A 15,659-nucleotide genomic window follows, 5' to 3' on the forward strand; every position below is an offset into this window, starting at 1 on the left:
GCCATAAGAAAAAAAAGCCCCACTAGCCCATCGGGTGGGGGGTTGGTCGGCTCGCCCTGCCCTATCCTAACTCTCTCAACAGTGACGTGCGTTTTGGGAAATGAGGATTGTCCTTACAACGGGGCCACGGTCATGTGGACTATTGGCTGCTACCAGTATCCGTAGTTGGCCAGTTGGTTTACCGTATGGGGGCTATTCCGTACAAGCTACGAAGTATGAATACCTATGTTACCGTACAGACACATGCATACATGTACCAGCTGTTGAGAGAAGGGGGGTAGACGAAGGGAAAAGGGGAGGTAGAGAGGGGGAGGAGGACAATACTAATCCTCGCCGCCCTACTCTCCACCCCCATGGCCAACCAAGTTCTCGTCCAAAGAGAAGAAGAGGAATAAGAGAAAGACAAAGACCTCTCCTCCCTAGACGCCAAGAGGACCGAATGGCCAAGAGAGAACCGAGCGCAGGTTGGATTGGCAGCCGGGAGGGATCGGCGGGGGGGGGGGGGGGGGGGGGGGGGGGAGGCGGCAGGTTGTGACGCCATATGTACCGGATACCTTCTCATGAGTGCCGGTTGCTACGCGTAATGTATATCCTTTTGGTTCAGTTGGACGACGTACACATACATGTAGTAATATATAATTACTTAAGATGATACCTCTGTTGCTCTCTGTTACTAATAACTCCTATTTGGATAGGAACCGGAAGAAGGAAGAATATTACCGTCATTATGTCGCGGTATCGCCGCCAATGGAGCAACATTTTCAACTCTCGTACGATGGATGAACATGATTACTATCAATTACTACTCATCGATGTACTGCTGATATATTACTCGTAGTACTAGGTAGTATCGTAGACATACAGTGATATGTATAGTATTCGTACTTGTAGTCGTACTGACGTCCTCTTGAAAGAGGAAAAAATCCCGAGTCGGGACGGTATTGTCGCACGCATCGTCGCATCCACCCACACACGACAGGGTCGTGCCCAATCTGGTGCATTCATCGACACACCACTGTCCATCAATGGCACACACTAAAGGAACCGGTGAGAATGAGGCCATGGGTCTTTATATCATCCGTACATGATAGCATTATTATTATCTTGACACACACACACACTCTCTCTCTGCCTTTCTCTCTTTATCTGTGTGAGTGCGTCTAACCTCCCCCCCACCCTAGTCTACCCCGACCGTAGCCTATGTCATTACCACGCGCCATTTTACCCCTTACAAGTATTACGGGGGTATTCACATAACCATACTCTGTAAAATAATACTGTCCTAGTACTATTATAACTATTACTTGTACCGTAGGTATTAATGCTACGGTACTATATTTGTAGTATGCCTCATCACTAAAGATACCCGACACGCCGTCCCAGAAAGAAGAAGAGGACCAAGGAAGGAGAGAAAAATCGATACAACTTCTAGTTTAGCGCAGGCTGTCAGATGCGGCCTACATAGTAGCAATACGCCCCGTAAAGCCCCTCTTTTATTCGACAACGCCTTTTTCTCTTTTTGTTGTTCTCGAATCATTGTCACGACTCGAACCATAAGCTGCTCTACATAGGCGGCGGGGAGACATCTTCTCTTCCCCCCCCCCCCCCCCCTTTTTTTTTTTTGGGGTCCAACAATGACCGTGTGGCGTTTTTTATCCAAGACCAGAGTAGGCTTAGTCGAAACATGCCGTGACGCGGAGCCGGGCGCTGTGATGTCATGGGCCATAGTTCCCCCTGAGGGCATGTTAAAATGATACTACAGCCTACAGCCTATACGAGATGTGCAAGGCTTTGGTGATACTGTACCGTCCAGTAAAAGCGTGCAAACAGTCATTGATCATTCGTCACGCCCGTAGCATTACCATAGAACTTTTCGCAAATGGATATATTCCTGCCGTGTACTATTTACCCATTCACACACCCTCTCCACGTAGCAAATATTCTACGAGTACAATGGCCATTGCTGGGGTCCCACTGTCTGGAACAGCCGGACAGGTGCGAACAGCATCCATGGCAAACCAAGCGTGGGTACTTCGTAGACCAGGTATTACTCCGTGGAGTGTCCACAATGACTCATCCCCACTCAATCCTTTCCCCTCCCCCTTCCATACTGATAGTCATAGACTCATAGTCGGAATATGCGTGCGAGTAAACGGTGGGGGGGAGGGGGCAGAGTGAAGCTGTTGTTGCTGCTCAGTTTTCCTTACTCTGACTAGGCTGGTCTGCTCATTCAGACTGGTTGGTTCTTTGACTTGGTCGTATCGTAGACATCTGACCTCAGAAAGGAAAGCGCCCGAAAAAAACGGCTCGTAGAGTCATGTACGCCGTAAGACGGGGTGGGTTATAGAGAGAGAAAGTGAGAAAAGGAGGGAAAGAAGTGGAAAAGGATAAAAATATGGTGATGCTGTAAAAGGGAGCAAGGTAATAATACCAAGGTCCTGATCCGTTCAGAACATGTATTAGAACATAACCTGTGTGGTGAGGAAATGATATATCACCATTATACTAAATGTGTTATAGGAAATCATATATAGCTTAGGTAAGCCGGACTCGACAATAAGCCTGTGGAGTCCGGCGACACAACAATAAAGACAAGAACATAACGACTACCTGCTGCCATAATTCCGGAAAAAGGACTTCGACCAAAAGGATATCCCTCAAGTCATCCTCTAGCCGGTCGATTCAATGGATTTTCGGCTTCGCTGGGCTCGGTTTTATCCATTATATCGTCTGAAGTGATGCCCTCGCGACGACAAAAGCCGGCTAGGCTGTAGGCAAAGCTACATATGTTATGTTCTGCTTAGCAAATGGTCCCTCCTCCTCTCGACAGATTACTTACGTAGTAGAATATGTGTAGGTGAAATTAGAGCAAGTGTACTGCTTACAAGATATCTTCCTAGTAACCTTACTTCTAGTTCACGGCGAAAGGATACATTGCGAGAGTCTGCATCACGTTTGGACACATGCCCTGACCCACTAGATGCAGATAAAATAATAAAACTGCTTCCTAACGAGGTTAACTCGTGATCTTGGCGAGTGCACGGTCCTTGCATATGCTGTTATGTGCACACGTTCCGAGCGGATCAGGGCTTAAACATACGGAGTACAAGGAAGGAACGATAGAACAACAGCTCGAAGGAGCAATGCAGTCTGCGTCTGTCGGCAGAACGACTATACACCGCCTTGCATTCTACCCAACCAGGTCCACCGCTTTCCGTCTCACCTGTCGAGCACGAGTAATCCGTAATATTATCTACAAGCAGTAGACAATCCTGTCAATCCATCAGATAAAGCCCCGTTCTCTTGGATCCGCAGATATTAGTGGCCCTCTGTGTTGGCACAGCATTCATCACATGGCTGATCCCCGACCACCGCTGTTTGCTTTTTCCATCTCACTCGGGCCCTTCTTTTCTCTTTTCTCCTTCTGTCTCTGTCCATCATCCTACCATAACTACTATCACTAGGTAGACGCTAGTTTCTGCTTTTCTTCTAATACACTCACTTTAGCACGCTATCTAATATCCCCGAGTAACACTTCAGTCCCCATGACCACTAGGCTCTCGCTCGTGGGACTCTCGTGATCGGATAACGATATTCGTTATTGGTATTATTACTGCCCATGCCACTCGTGTCACTGGCTGGCACATGCAGCGTTCCTCCCGGGCTCCTGTCCAATTCTTCTGGTTATGAGGAGTGCTATTATTGCCCCTACACCGTAGATCTCTACCAGTTGGAACATAGTATTCTCATAGCTTCTCACATGACACATCTTTCAATCCTAAGCAGCGCCTATTATGTGGATCTACATTGGGTGCCTGCTGGGACAACGTCTTTCCATACCAGTTGAACACTCCAATCCGTATTAATAGACTATACTCTATATGGAGTATTACTTCCTACGAGAACAAGCCCCATCCAACCCCTCTCCCTCAGCATTGATATTTTAGTTTACAAGTGCTAGTATTACCTACTTGCGATGTTGATCGATATAATCTGCTGCTAATAATACCTCATGTCTCTGTAATCTCTACTCAAAGCCCTTTATGACCACAAGCCCCACGACACGTATGATCACCATGTCCCCTGGAATGTCAACCCACCCCAGGGAATCTTAACACTAGAGCCAGATACATGTCATACATTTGAACTTTTAGCAGAATATACAAACTCACCAGAGTGTCGAATAACATCTGTATCACTGTTTTCCTCCTTTGTTTCTATTTTAGGGGAAAGAGAGGGACTCAGGGAATCGAAATTGATGCTCTGAAGGGCAGGGCCATGTCTATCCATCCCTTGTTACACCCCCCCCCCCCCCTTCTTGCCATGGACCACACTCGACGAGATAACGGCCCGTGCATGTAGATGTGACGAGGGAGTATGGAAACATATACTCCTAGCCCCCCTTTCCCACTGTGGATTGCAAAGTGGCATGGCGAATGTCCCAATGTCATCATGAGAATTCGTGGGGGCGGCTTTCCGATTCCCAAATCGCGTGTACTAGCTTGGCTAGCACGAAAGGCTCAGCTACTGTATTAAGCATCATTCAACAACTCCCTTGCTATGACCCTGTTCTTTTCTGTCCTAGAGGTCTTTGACTTTCGAGACTGTTCTTGAGAACCTTCGTATTGTCCTCAAAGTCTCGGTATCAACACCCAGGCCCAAACCATTCATTGTAAAATGTTTACTCGTCAGAAATAAGGAAGAGCTGTCCAAGCGGAAATATCACTAGCTGTATGTCATGATGAAGTAATAGTACATACGTGTAGTATTTCCATCAAGAACAAAGGAATGTGTACCCGTATATAAATAGTTGTCTATGCCCACACACATTCCTCATGAATGGAAAAAGAGGCTCTACACAGGAAGCAAAGAGATTCATGTACCAAAAAGATGTCTCCATAATGGCAAGCCTAATCTAAGCATCGACAAATTCGAACTTGGCTAGAATACTACACGCTGTGTCGTTCCCCTTGAGATCCAGCATCCTGAGTAGCGTCCACCCCTGTGTAACATACGACAGCCGCACCGCAAGCGTGAGCATATTGGAGTTGCCAGCCCAGGAGACATCATTCTTAATGAGTATCCGGATAAAGGTGAGCTCATTGTAGTCGTACTCCCACTCGAGAACCTCGTCCCACACTGGGTCTGTGGATGGCGGCGACCCTCCCTTGTGCAGGAAGCCCAGCTTGGACGGCTTGTAGGGCGACGTCCTTCGCTTGGGTGGGTCGCGGCCCATGTTGTCGACGTGGAAGAGGGTGCACGAGGCGTAAGGGCGAAGGTCGTCGGCATCGACGCCCTTGGGAATGGGCACGTCACTCGCGCCTGCGAGATGGAGACGCAGCGTCACCTTGCGGCCTGTGGACAGCGTGCCCGACCCGCCCTCGCGCAGAGGCGCCGGCTTGAGGACGTAGCCTCCCGTGCCGATGAAGAGCGCATCGTTGATCTGGTTACTCGTGCCGAAATTCTGTCCGTTGAGGGCGCAAATTTGAGCCCCCACGTTCCAGAATGGCACGGGCTTTAGATTAGACGACGAGATGCGCGTTCCCTTAGGGTATACACGCATGAGGTGGTTGGCGTTGTGCTTGGCCACACTGACAGCATTGGCAGGCAGATGAGCCGCCAGTCCCGTCTCGGAAACGTTAATGAGCGGGTGGTGCGGTCCGTTGGCCAGCGTGCCGGTTTCGAACCAGGAATTGTCTGGGGGCTTGACCGACTGGGCGTAGACACCTAGCTCGGCGAGCTCGGGGATGATGACAGACGACGTTTCCTTGCCCTGATTCTTTTTGTCCTTGTACTGCTTGCGGGCCGTTCTGTCCTCCTCCTCGTCGGAAGAGTCTGGTGAATCTGATGCCGAAGAATCACTGTCGTCTGACGCTTCGCCGACCATGTGGAACTCGACAATGACGACAATCTTGTGGCCCAGCTGGGCGAGAGGGATATGCTCCTTAGAGCCAATGACCATGGGCTTGGCCAGCAGCCTGTCGCCAAGAACCTCGAGCATGATTTCGACGAGGCGCTTCTGACCTTTGGCACCGCAGTGGTTCTCGAGAGAGATGATAATGGGCGTCAGCGCGGGACAGTCCGTGTGAACCTTCTTGTCAGCTTCTTCACGTTCCTCGTCGTAGATATTGCGCAGCGTCTCGCACACTAGGCGGAAGGGAATGTTGGACACAAGCGTGTACCCATGCGTCACCTTGGGCTCGTCCGGGTGGTCGCTGTTGTCCCAGGCGTCAATCTCGACACAGCGGGAGCCAGCCTTGATGGCCGCCTCGTACGCGCTTGCGCACGTAGTCCCGTACAGCTGGTGCGCCATCAGGTATGTGTTGTGGCTAGAGCTGATGAAGTAGTCGGGCAGCTTGTGGGAGAAGTCGGTCGCTGAGCGGGGAATGTTGACGTAGGGTCGCTCGACAAATCGGCGCAATCCCTCCGTCGTGTTGCCCTCGTTGTCGGCATCCGCTTCGTCCTCGGAGAGTGTCTTGTTTTGAACCAGGTACGACTTGAGGGCGGGGCTGATACGGATCTCCCTGCGCGATACCCCGTGGTACACGCGGCTGCCAGCCCCGCGTGCATCGATGCCCTCGCCTTGGTCATCCTCTTCGATTTTTCCCTTACCCTTTCCTTTGTTCTTGGACCCGAACGGATTTAGCCCCGCGACCTTGGAGGCCAGGTCGGATGCCATGGCGGGGAAGTGTGCAGGTTGTTGTGGCTGGATACGATGATTGTGAAATGTAGTGTAGTAAGCCGAGCTGTAAGGGGGGGTTACAGCAATGGGCGATACAAAAAAAAAAGTTGGTTTTTTTTCGGGGAGAAAAATGACAGAGACAGAGGAAGAAGGGGACGGGATTTTGGTCCAATTCAGCTCTATTTCAATCGCGGGGCATCAGAAAGGGTTGCGTCATCAGATACGGGGCGGGGTTCTGTCTTTCAGCTCTTACACCATTAGTTCTGTCTGCAGTCGTAAGTCGATAGGTCTTTGGCATATAATGGGAATCCATCAGAAATAGTTGGTTTATTTTGGTCCTCATAAAGAAGTTATGTGACATGTCGCCATTAACAGTCAATTCATGCAGTGGTGTTGATGCGGAACATAAGCATGAAAGAAGCCTGTGTTCAGTCTGATAGTTATACGATGCTAGCCACGCGAGCGTGAGCTGTCGTATTTTACCCATCAATTGGAACCATAGCGACGAATTGCTATCAAGGTCCATTATGGAAGATACTGTCTATGTGCCAGGACAATTCGTAGCAGACTCAGATGCATACGAATGCTGTGGCCTAACTAATGAAACAAATGCTCTTCTCCAACCTTCTTGAATGCAGCAGCCTCTGACTGCTTAGTCATACAATCGTGGGTGCTATACAAAGTGATATGTAGGGTAAGTAATTACTGAAGTCAAGGATCTCTCGTAGCAGCCTGAGCCTTGTGGCGCAGAGAAAAACCAGAAAGTACTTTGACCAATTAGATGCACTTTAGTCACCCGCCCCATATCTTTCTGTCATATATTTATCCCAAAATTTTCCTCTTCCTTTTTTTTTCCTTTTCCTTTTCCTTCTTCATTCAAATATTGAACAACGCAAAACCAACATCCAGGTTTCTCTATTGTCGGTGCGAGGAGCCGGTTAGCCGTCGCTCCCAAGACCATTGAATACTGAGAGACAGAGGATGGAGAAAAGATCCTAGCGGACAATCTTGGGTGCGGTGCTTCTCTCTCAAAATGGGGAGGATCGCAATGATTGAACGTACATGCCATCATACCTATATAACCATTGCGTGACCCTTTACTAGTAGCTTTCTCTCTCTCTCTCTCTATATATATATATATATATATATATATATATATTCATCTGCCATTGTGCTAGGCGTACTCTATTGTTCTATTGTCTTCCTTCTACGGGAGATTCTGCTTGGCGGAGTCCTTGACCTTGGCATGACGGCCACCGAATCCCCATCCAATCTGATGAGCCAAACTGGTGGTAACACCCAGATCATCAGCCCAAGCCCACACCAGACCCGGGTTCTTCTGGAACATGCGTCCGGCGGCAATGAGGTCCAGCGGCGCGTCATCGGCATCCTTGCCACCGGCGATGAGCTCCTGCGCTAGGTGGCCATCCTTGATGCTGCCCACGGTGCTGATGAGAATCCTGTCCCCGACAGCCTTCTTGATGTGCTTGGCCAGGAAGGCCTGGTACCCGGGGCCAGGGTTGACTTTTTGCATGGGGTGGATACCGCCACTTGACACGTCAAGGACGTCGACGCCGCGCTCGGCAAACAGCTTGGCTAGCTCGACCGACTGCTCAACGGTCCAGCTCTCACCCTTCCACTCAGGGTTGTTGTCTAGCCAGTCGGTGCCGCTGATGCGCACCCACAGGGGCGTGCTCTCGGGGATGGCAGCCCTAACGTCCTCGACCAGCTCGAGGGCAAGGCGGACGCGGTTCTCAAAGCTTCCACCGTATTTGTCCGTGCGCTTGTTGGTGGCGGGCGACAGGAAGGTCGACAGGAGGTAGCCGTGCGCCATGTGCAGCTCGATCACGTCATAGCCGGCTGCCAGGGAGCGCTTGGCCGCAGAGACAAAGTCCCGCCGCAGCTCGGCAATCTCGTCAAGCGAAATGGCACGGGGAGTGGGATTCTGAGCGTCGTACGCGATGGCGCTGGGCGCCACAACGTCGTCAGCCCAGCCACCCACATCGGCGGCCGCGATGCCAGCCGGCAGGAAGGGAGCCGTGGTCGAAGCCTTGCGGCCCGAGTGCGCAAGCTGGATCGCTGCCACGCCGTTTTGGCTGTGCACAAACTCGACGGTAGCGGCGTGGCCTTCGATCTGGGCATCTTGCCAGATGCCAGAGTCTTCGGGGGTGATCCGTCCCCGAGCCTGGACGGCGGTAGCCTCCACCATGATGACACCGGGCTGTTGTTCATGTATTAGCCATATCCACTCTGACTTTTTCTCTTCTCTTCTTACTTATAGAACCCAAAGTCATAAAGGGAGAAACATGCTATTATAAGAACGCGTCAAAAACTTACCCCCCTCTGAGCGATGCCTCCGTAGTGAGTGAGGTGCCAAGGCGTGTGGAAGCCTTCATGGGCACTGTACTGGCACATGGGGCTCACCCATATGCGGTTGGGCAGCTCGACGCCACGGATTTTAAGCGGGGTAAAGAGTTTGGGGATGGGCTGGCCATCCTGGGTGCTGAGGGCCGTTCCGGCTGGGGGATCCTGTGCCGGGGTGAAGAAGGAGACGCCTTTGGCTGGAGCGGGAGTGACGCTATTCGTCTTGACGGTCCGAGAAGGAGGGAAGACGGGAGCCATTGTGTGTGTGTGTGTGCGTGTGTATTGTTATTTCTTGAAGAGTGGTTTCTTCTTGTCTGGTGATGTAATCGATACTGGACTAGGTTCTTCCCTTGAAATATCTACAGGAAAAACAGAGCGGACCCGCTTGCCTTTGTACTCATAATCGTATTACCTCTAGCAATTATTATTGCGTCAATATAGAGTAGAGGGGTCACCTGTAGCATTAATAATGTAATATGTTGTTGACCCAGCGCGCGCATACAGCAGGGCGGGCAATAGGACGGACCTCTTCAACAAGAGAAATATGCCTCTCTTTTCGAATACCGGGTCGAGTTACATGTTTTTTTCCTGGGCATGTAACCTTGATAATACCATGGGTAATATGGGGCAGTTGGCTGAGACTATTTCTAAGCGGGAAACAAAGATTATGCGTCAAGGTGGCAACTTGACAAATCATGGTATTTTTCCTTGGTGATGATGAAGACGAGTGTCGGCGACTTTTGTCCGGGTAATCAATAATAGTACGTGCTTTGAGACGACTGGTGTACCTGGGTGGTAATAATCGGTATTAATACGGTTGAGTTTGTTTTTGCGGATCGAGGGGAAAACCGAGATGATGCTCGTATAACGCCCCACCGACCTTCTCTACGAGATGCTCCTCACATCAACGCACACTTATATATTGATAACTATGGCTGATAATCGTACCCTTTTCACCTTGTAGGTCTTTATCACTGAATTCCACGTAGGAGTACATTCATATCTTCGTCACAAGCAGGTTATTTCTCGTTATTTTAATGCCCTTTTTATGGAGATACGTTGCAATCTTATTGATAGCCTTGAGGCTCGTCTTTAATGTTTCTTTCTTCTTCCACTTCCCGCTTGTCCATATCACAAACTGGGTACTCTTATTTCGTTTCTCATTTTGCAAAGTGTCAATATACTTAGCGCTCATTATTTTTAGTCAAATGATACCAGAATATTGGCCAATACTATGCGACAATCCACGATCTTAACGGAATCCCGAGATGCTGGCCCACACATACGCCACTACGCGTTATTATTACCAAGGTGAGAAGACCTCGCCGATCAACCATGTCAATTATCATGAATAGCCTCACGCACTTTACCACTGCGGGTGAACGGTGCTACCATAGCTGACTACCGTCAACAAGCACACAGTCCTTGACTATGCAGGGGCAGTCTGTCCTGGTTGTCGTATTGTATCTCATCCGGCGTCGCCGTAAATGCGCGTCACAGACACAGATACAGGAGGACCGATGACGGCCATGTGGATCAGCGGGTGGTGCGGGAAGGTTGCCATTCGGCAAATGTGCGATTCGGTGTTTGCGCAGTGTGCTTTCCGATGATGGCGGTATCAACCAGGAAGAAGAGGAAGAGGAAGGGGAAAAGAGCAAGATGATGATGTCCCATGGGCTATGGTCTAGTTTAGTACTAAGGCTCAGCGTCCAGGTTACAGGGCATACGAGTGATCGGTCCTTAATCAGTGAATTATCGGTGTTAGTAGTGATTGTAAATCAGGAAATAGTATGGAAGAGGCTGATGGAAATGATGACATTAACCACAGCAGGCGGAAGGTGGGGGAAGGGGGAAGAAGGAGTGCACTTGCCTATCTAGTGCATTTAGAGGGCAGGGAGCATTGTTATACATGTGTCAAGATCCTGAATGCCACAGTATGGACATAGACGATAAGAATAACCACTCCGTGACATCTTACTCCGTCACAGAACAATAAATACATCGAATCATCATTTTGTTCCTATTACATAGCGCAAAGACAAGTACAAACACAATGCGTTACTTATAAGATGCACGTCAGCCGGGATGGGCGAGACACTCATAGGAGAAATGGACAAATCAAACAAGGTCACCGGAACATGATGCTAGGATCCCGTACGATGCTGACATGGTAATAATGCTGGGAGTGCTGGGGGGGGGGGGGCTTGCATTTACGGTGCGGTAGGGGTTTAGAGTGCTGCAAGGCCCCGCATCATAGATGTTTACACGCATCAGAGATCACCGATCAGCAGCGGCGTGCTATGTTGTTCTTGAAATGCATGTAAATAAAATACGAGTACGAGTATCTCTATTCTACTATTACTACTCTGTACCACTACCTACATGCAGCAGTGCATTCCGATTCCTACGAAAGATCAAGATCAATGTTGTGTCGTAGTCGATGATGGTGACAGGATGGCATCACACCCTCTCACACGGCTATTACAGTATTATTATTACCTCATGTACCAGCCATTCCAATCATGTGTGAGCACTAGCATCACCGGGTGTCAACAAATCGCCTCTGTATCCATAACCAGAGGATAAAAACAATGAATACAATCCAACATTCACTTCATTCCTCTAATGCCCCAAATGTCCGTCGTTTGGGCCCATTCCCATATCTGAGCATCTAATATACCTGTATATATTATCTTACTAAGCTTCTCACCCATTCCTCCCGTCACCTCTCTACTTGACGTTACCATCAACGTCGCAATACTGTTGAATAGAAAACTTCATTTTGACAACCGCTCGGCTGACCGGCACCAATAATCCCTCTACCATTTTACACTTCCATCCTATAATATCTCACATCAGTCACATTTCCCCCCTTGCTTTTCCTGAGCCCTCTTCTGATCTGTACAGCCGCCTTCGTTAAAAGCCGCGTCCGCTATTACGTCAGTTGCCAGCAGCTGCACAAGACTAGCACTTTCTCTCAATCTTGGCACCCGTACAGCCTCCCCGCCCCCTCGATAAGACCAAAAAAAATAAAAGAGACAGAAAAAAAATCAACGTCACCTTTACTACAGATATCTCGACATCTTGAATTCTTGCTTGTCTACCGGTTTCACTACCGCCCCTTTGTTGGTGCGACATTTCCCTTTGTCGGTGCTGCTGCGTACCTCGTGCCCGCACAATCCCACCCTATACGTGGGGCCTCTTGGTTTCGGGAGCCCCTCCAGTTATACTGATCAGCATACAGGGCGATTTTCTTCTTTTTTTTATTCCCCTCGTCTCCCTCCAGATCCGTCGTCTGCGTCACCACAGCCCATCATGACTGTCTTCATATGTTCGCTGTATGTGTTTGCTCCTCACCATCTCGTTTCCATATTCCAAATTATATCCGTCTCTACTACCTAACCCAATAGTACTTCATGGGCTTCGCCGCAGTATTGTCATTGAAGGCTAATCTGTTGAACCACTGCATCCCACTTCTAGTTTTCTCCCCAAAACCATCCACTTTCAGCTCCCGGGATCCCGCCGACGCAACACGGTCGACCGAAAGATTACTTCCTCTTTGCCATCGGCTGCACAAAGCTCTAAATCTACGGGCCCCGTCGTGACCGACCCAGCCCCTCCCAGTCTGTTCGCCCCACGTCCCAACATCACCCCGCCTGAGACGCCCACTGGTGACGACGACAGCATCAATGGCGACCAATTTTTTGGCAATGAGGACGGAGCCCGCGTCCGCTTCCCCCACGATCTAGGATCCCCGTCCGACAAGGAGTCTGTCATCTGGGGTATCCGTGAGAATCAGCCCAAGTCTCGAGCCAACTCGCCGCCTCCTGCCGCCATCTCTGAGCATGCCCGCACTTATGACAAGGCCTGGGAGCTTGGTCGTCGTGGCGTTTGTCAGCCTAGTCCCCGGGTCCGCAGCGATAGCCATGACAGGGTCTTCTCATCTGCCCGCTGGCGCATCGTCGATGCTGACCAGGGTAACGGTGGTCTACGCAACGCCGCCGAGGCTGCCGCCCGTGACGGTGGCTCCCTCGACGACTTGATCTTTGTCGGAACCCTCGGCATGCCCACCGACGCTCTCGACGGCACCGCCCAGAGGGACAAGATCGAGTCCACTCTGGCCCTTGAGCATAATATGCTGACCGTCTTCTGCTCCGACAAAGATTTTGACGGCCACTATACCCACTTCTGCAAACAGATCCTTTGGCCCGTCTTCCACTACCAGATGCCCGACAATCCCAAGAGCAAGGCTTACGAGGATCATTCGTGGAAGTACTACGTCAACGTCAACCAAGCTTTTGCCGATAAGATTGTCAAGAACTGGAAGAAAGGAGATGTGATTTGGATCCACGACTACCATCTACTGCTTGTTCCCAGCATGGTCCGCAGTAAGCTGCCCGATGCCAAGATTGGCTTCTTTCTTCATGTCGCCTTCCCCTCGTCCGAGGTCTTCCGCTGTCTCGCCGTCCGCAAGGAGCTTCTCGAGGGCATGCTTGGTGCCAACCTCGTCGGCTTCCAGATCCCAGAGTACACCCGCCACTTTTTGCAGACGTGCAGCCGTATACTCAACGTCGAGGCCACACCGGAGGGAGTCCAGCTTGAAGACCGCTTCGTCGAAGTCACGAGCATGGCCATCGGCATCGATCCAGTCAGCCTGGCTGAGCACCGTGGCTCCGACAAGGTTCTCAAGTGGCTCCGCATCATGGAGGAGCGCTACCAGGGCAAGCGCCTAATTGTCGCCCGTGACAAGCTCGATCACGTTAGGGGCGTCCGTCAGAAGCTGCTGTCGTATGAGCTCTTCCTCAACCAGAACCCCCAGTGGCGGGGCCAGACTGTCCTCATTCAGGTGGCCCTATCGACGAGCGAGAAGAGTGACCTCGATGCTACCGTCTCCGACATTGTCACGCGTGTCAACTCGTCCTGGGCCAACCTTGCCTATCAGCCCGTCGTATACCTCAAGCAGGACATTGACTACGCCCAGTACCTTGCACTTCTCACAATTGCTGACGCTATCATGATCACCAGCCAGCGTGAGGGCATGAACCTAACCTCCCACGAGTACCTGTTCTGCCAGGACGGTGCCCTGAGGCCCAACAAGAAGCACGGGTCGCTCATCCTATCCGAGTTTGCCGGTACAGCATCCCTCTTCAATCGGAACGAGCTGTCGGTCAACCCCTGGGACTACCGCCAGTGTGCCGAGGCCATCAAGCGCGCTCTTGAGATGAGCGAGGAGGAGAAGAAGACTCGCTGGGACAAGCTCTACAGCACCGTCTGCTGCTACACGGGCGCTCATTGGTTCAACGAATTCCTCAAGCACCTAGAGAATGCCTACAATGAGCAGCACAGGCGTGATCAGGTGGCTGTCCCTCGCCTGTCATTGCCGCACCTCATGGAGAAGTACGGGCGTGCGAGCCGCCGCCTCTTCATCCTGGACTACGAGGGTACCCTGGTCAGCTGGGGCCCCGTCAACCAGATAATCCCAGTCAGCCCACAGCGGACCCTGGATATAATTAACGACCTACTCATGGATGAGCGCAACATGGTGTATGTCATGTCGGGGCGGAGACCGGAAGAGCTCGAGGGCGTCTTCCGGCGGGCGCCCGGCCTAGGTCTTATTGCCGAAAACGGCTGCTTCCTCCGGGCGGCGGGCAGTGATGAGTGGCGCGAGATGGCGGACAGCAGCAAGGTGGCTGGGTGGAAGGAGTCCGTCAAGCCTATACTGAAGTATTACCTGGAGAGGACGCCCGGAGCTGAGATAGAAGAGCGGCGGTGCAGCTTCATCTTCCACTACGAGGAGGCTGAGAACCGCGAAGGCGCATCGCGGCAGGCGGCCGAATGCGCCAGCCACCTCAACGACGCATGCGAGTCGCAGCGCGTGCACGCCATACCACTGGACGGGTCCGTCGTGGTGGAGCCCGTCGACTGGACCAAGAAGTCAGCCGCACAGACGGTTTACCACGAGCTGTGTGAGAACAAGGACACGGACCCTATTGACTTCCTTATGGTTGTCGGCGACGGGCGAGAAGACGAAAAGGTGTTTAGATGGGCCAACGAACTCGGCGAGGAGCACGACATTGAAAACGTGGTGACAGTCAGCCTTGGGACACGTACCACGGAGGCCACGGCCACATTGGCACAGGGTGTGAATGGTGGGTTCTCCTCTAACTTTTTTTTCGCATCCTCCCCCCTCCCTCGTCTCGTCCCTCTGCGTTTGTCTTATGAATATATAAAACTGACTGTGAACAGGTGTTTTGACATGTCTTCAACGACTAGCGTCGGTGAACTAGACTTGTGGTGATACGAATGACTTTTGATCCGGCATAATATGCTTTTGGTTTTCCCCCTTTATTCTTCTCGAACTCAGAACATATCTACAAAAGCATCGAGGGGCGACCTGATGATGACATGTTTTCCCATCCGTTCATCTCCCCCCCCCCCCCCCCCCCCCCCCCCCCCCCCCCCCCCCCCCTTCTCTTTTCCCCGTCTTTTTTCTTTCATGTTTCTATGTCTTTTGTTCAGACACACACACAGAGACTCAATTGCGCTGTTTCAAACCCGACAAGGCCGGCTTTGAGCAAAGATACTCACACAAAACCAAAGGCCAGATGCCGGG

At 51.1% G+C, this 15,659-nt stretch overlaps 3 protein-coding genes across 3 annotated transcripts; 1 reads left to right on the forward strand and 2 right to left on the reverse strand.

Moving 5' to 3' along the window:
* Nucleotides 1-4,915: 4,915 nt before the first annotated feature.
* On the reverse strand, nucleotides 4,916-6,679 carry GMORB2_0759 (PLCYc; the record flags this gene model as incomplete). The annotated part of the gene is made up of 1 exon (XM_035462743.1): nucleotides 4,916-6,679. The coding sequence occupies one exon, from the start codon at nucleotides 6,677-6,679 to the stop codon at nucleotides 4,916-4,918; it is 1,764 nt and encodes a 587-aa protein (XP_035325673.1).
* A 1,210-nt stretch (nucleotides 6,680-7,889) lies between these two features.
* On the reverse strand, nucleotides 7,890-9,304 carry GMORB2_0760 (2,4-dienoyl-CoA reductase or related NADH-dependent reductase, Old Yellow Enzyme (OYE) family; the record flags this gene model as incomplete). Its single annotated transcript, XM_035462744.1, has 2 exons — nucleotides 7,890-8,903; nucleotides 9,020-9,304. 2 exons carry the CDS (start codon nucleotides 9,302-9,304, stop codon nucleotides 7,890-7,892), a joined length of 1,299 nt encoding a protein of 432 aa, XP_035325674.1.
* A 3,057-nt stretch (nucleotides 9,305-12,361) lies between these two features.
* On the forward strand, nucleotides 12,362-15,333 carry GMORB2_0761 (trehalose 6-phosphate synthase complex regulatory subunit; the record flags this gene model as incomplete). Its single annotated transcript, XM_035462745.1, has 3 exons — nucleotides 12,362-12,384; nucleotides 12,527-15,195; nucleotides 15,293-15,333. 3 exons carry the CDS (start codon nucleotides 12,362-12,364, stop codon nucleotides 15,331-15,333), a joined length of 2,733 nt encoding a protein of 910 aa, XP_035325675.1.
* Nucleotides 15,334-15,659: the final 326 nt, after the last annotated feature.

Source organism: Geosmithia morbida, assembly GCF_012550715.1.
Source record: "Geosmithia morbida isolate 1262 chromosome Unknown scaffold_0, whole genome shotgun sequence".
Classification (NCBI taxonomy): domain Eukaryota; kingdom Fungi; phylum Ascomycota; class Sordariomycetes; order Hypocreales; family Bionectriaceae; genus Geosmithia; species Geosmithia morbida.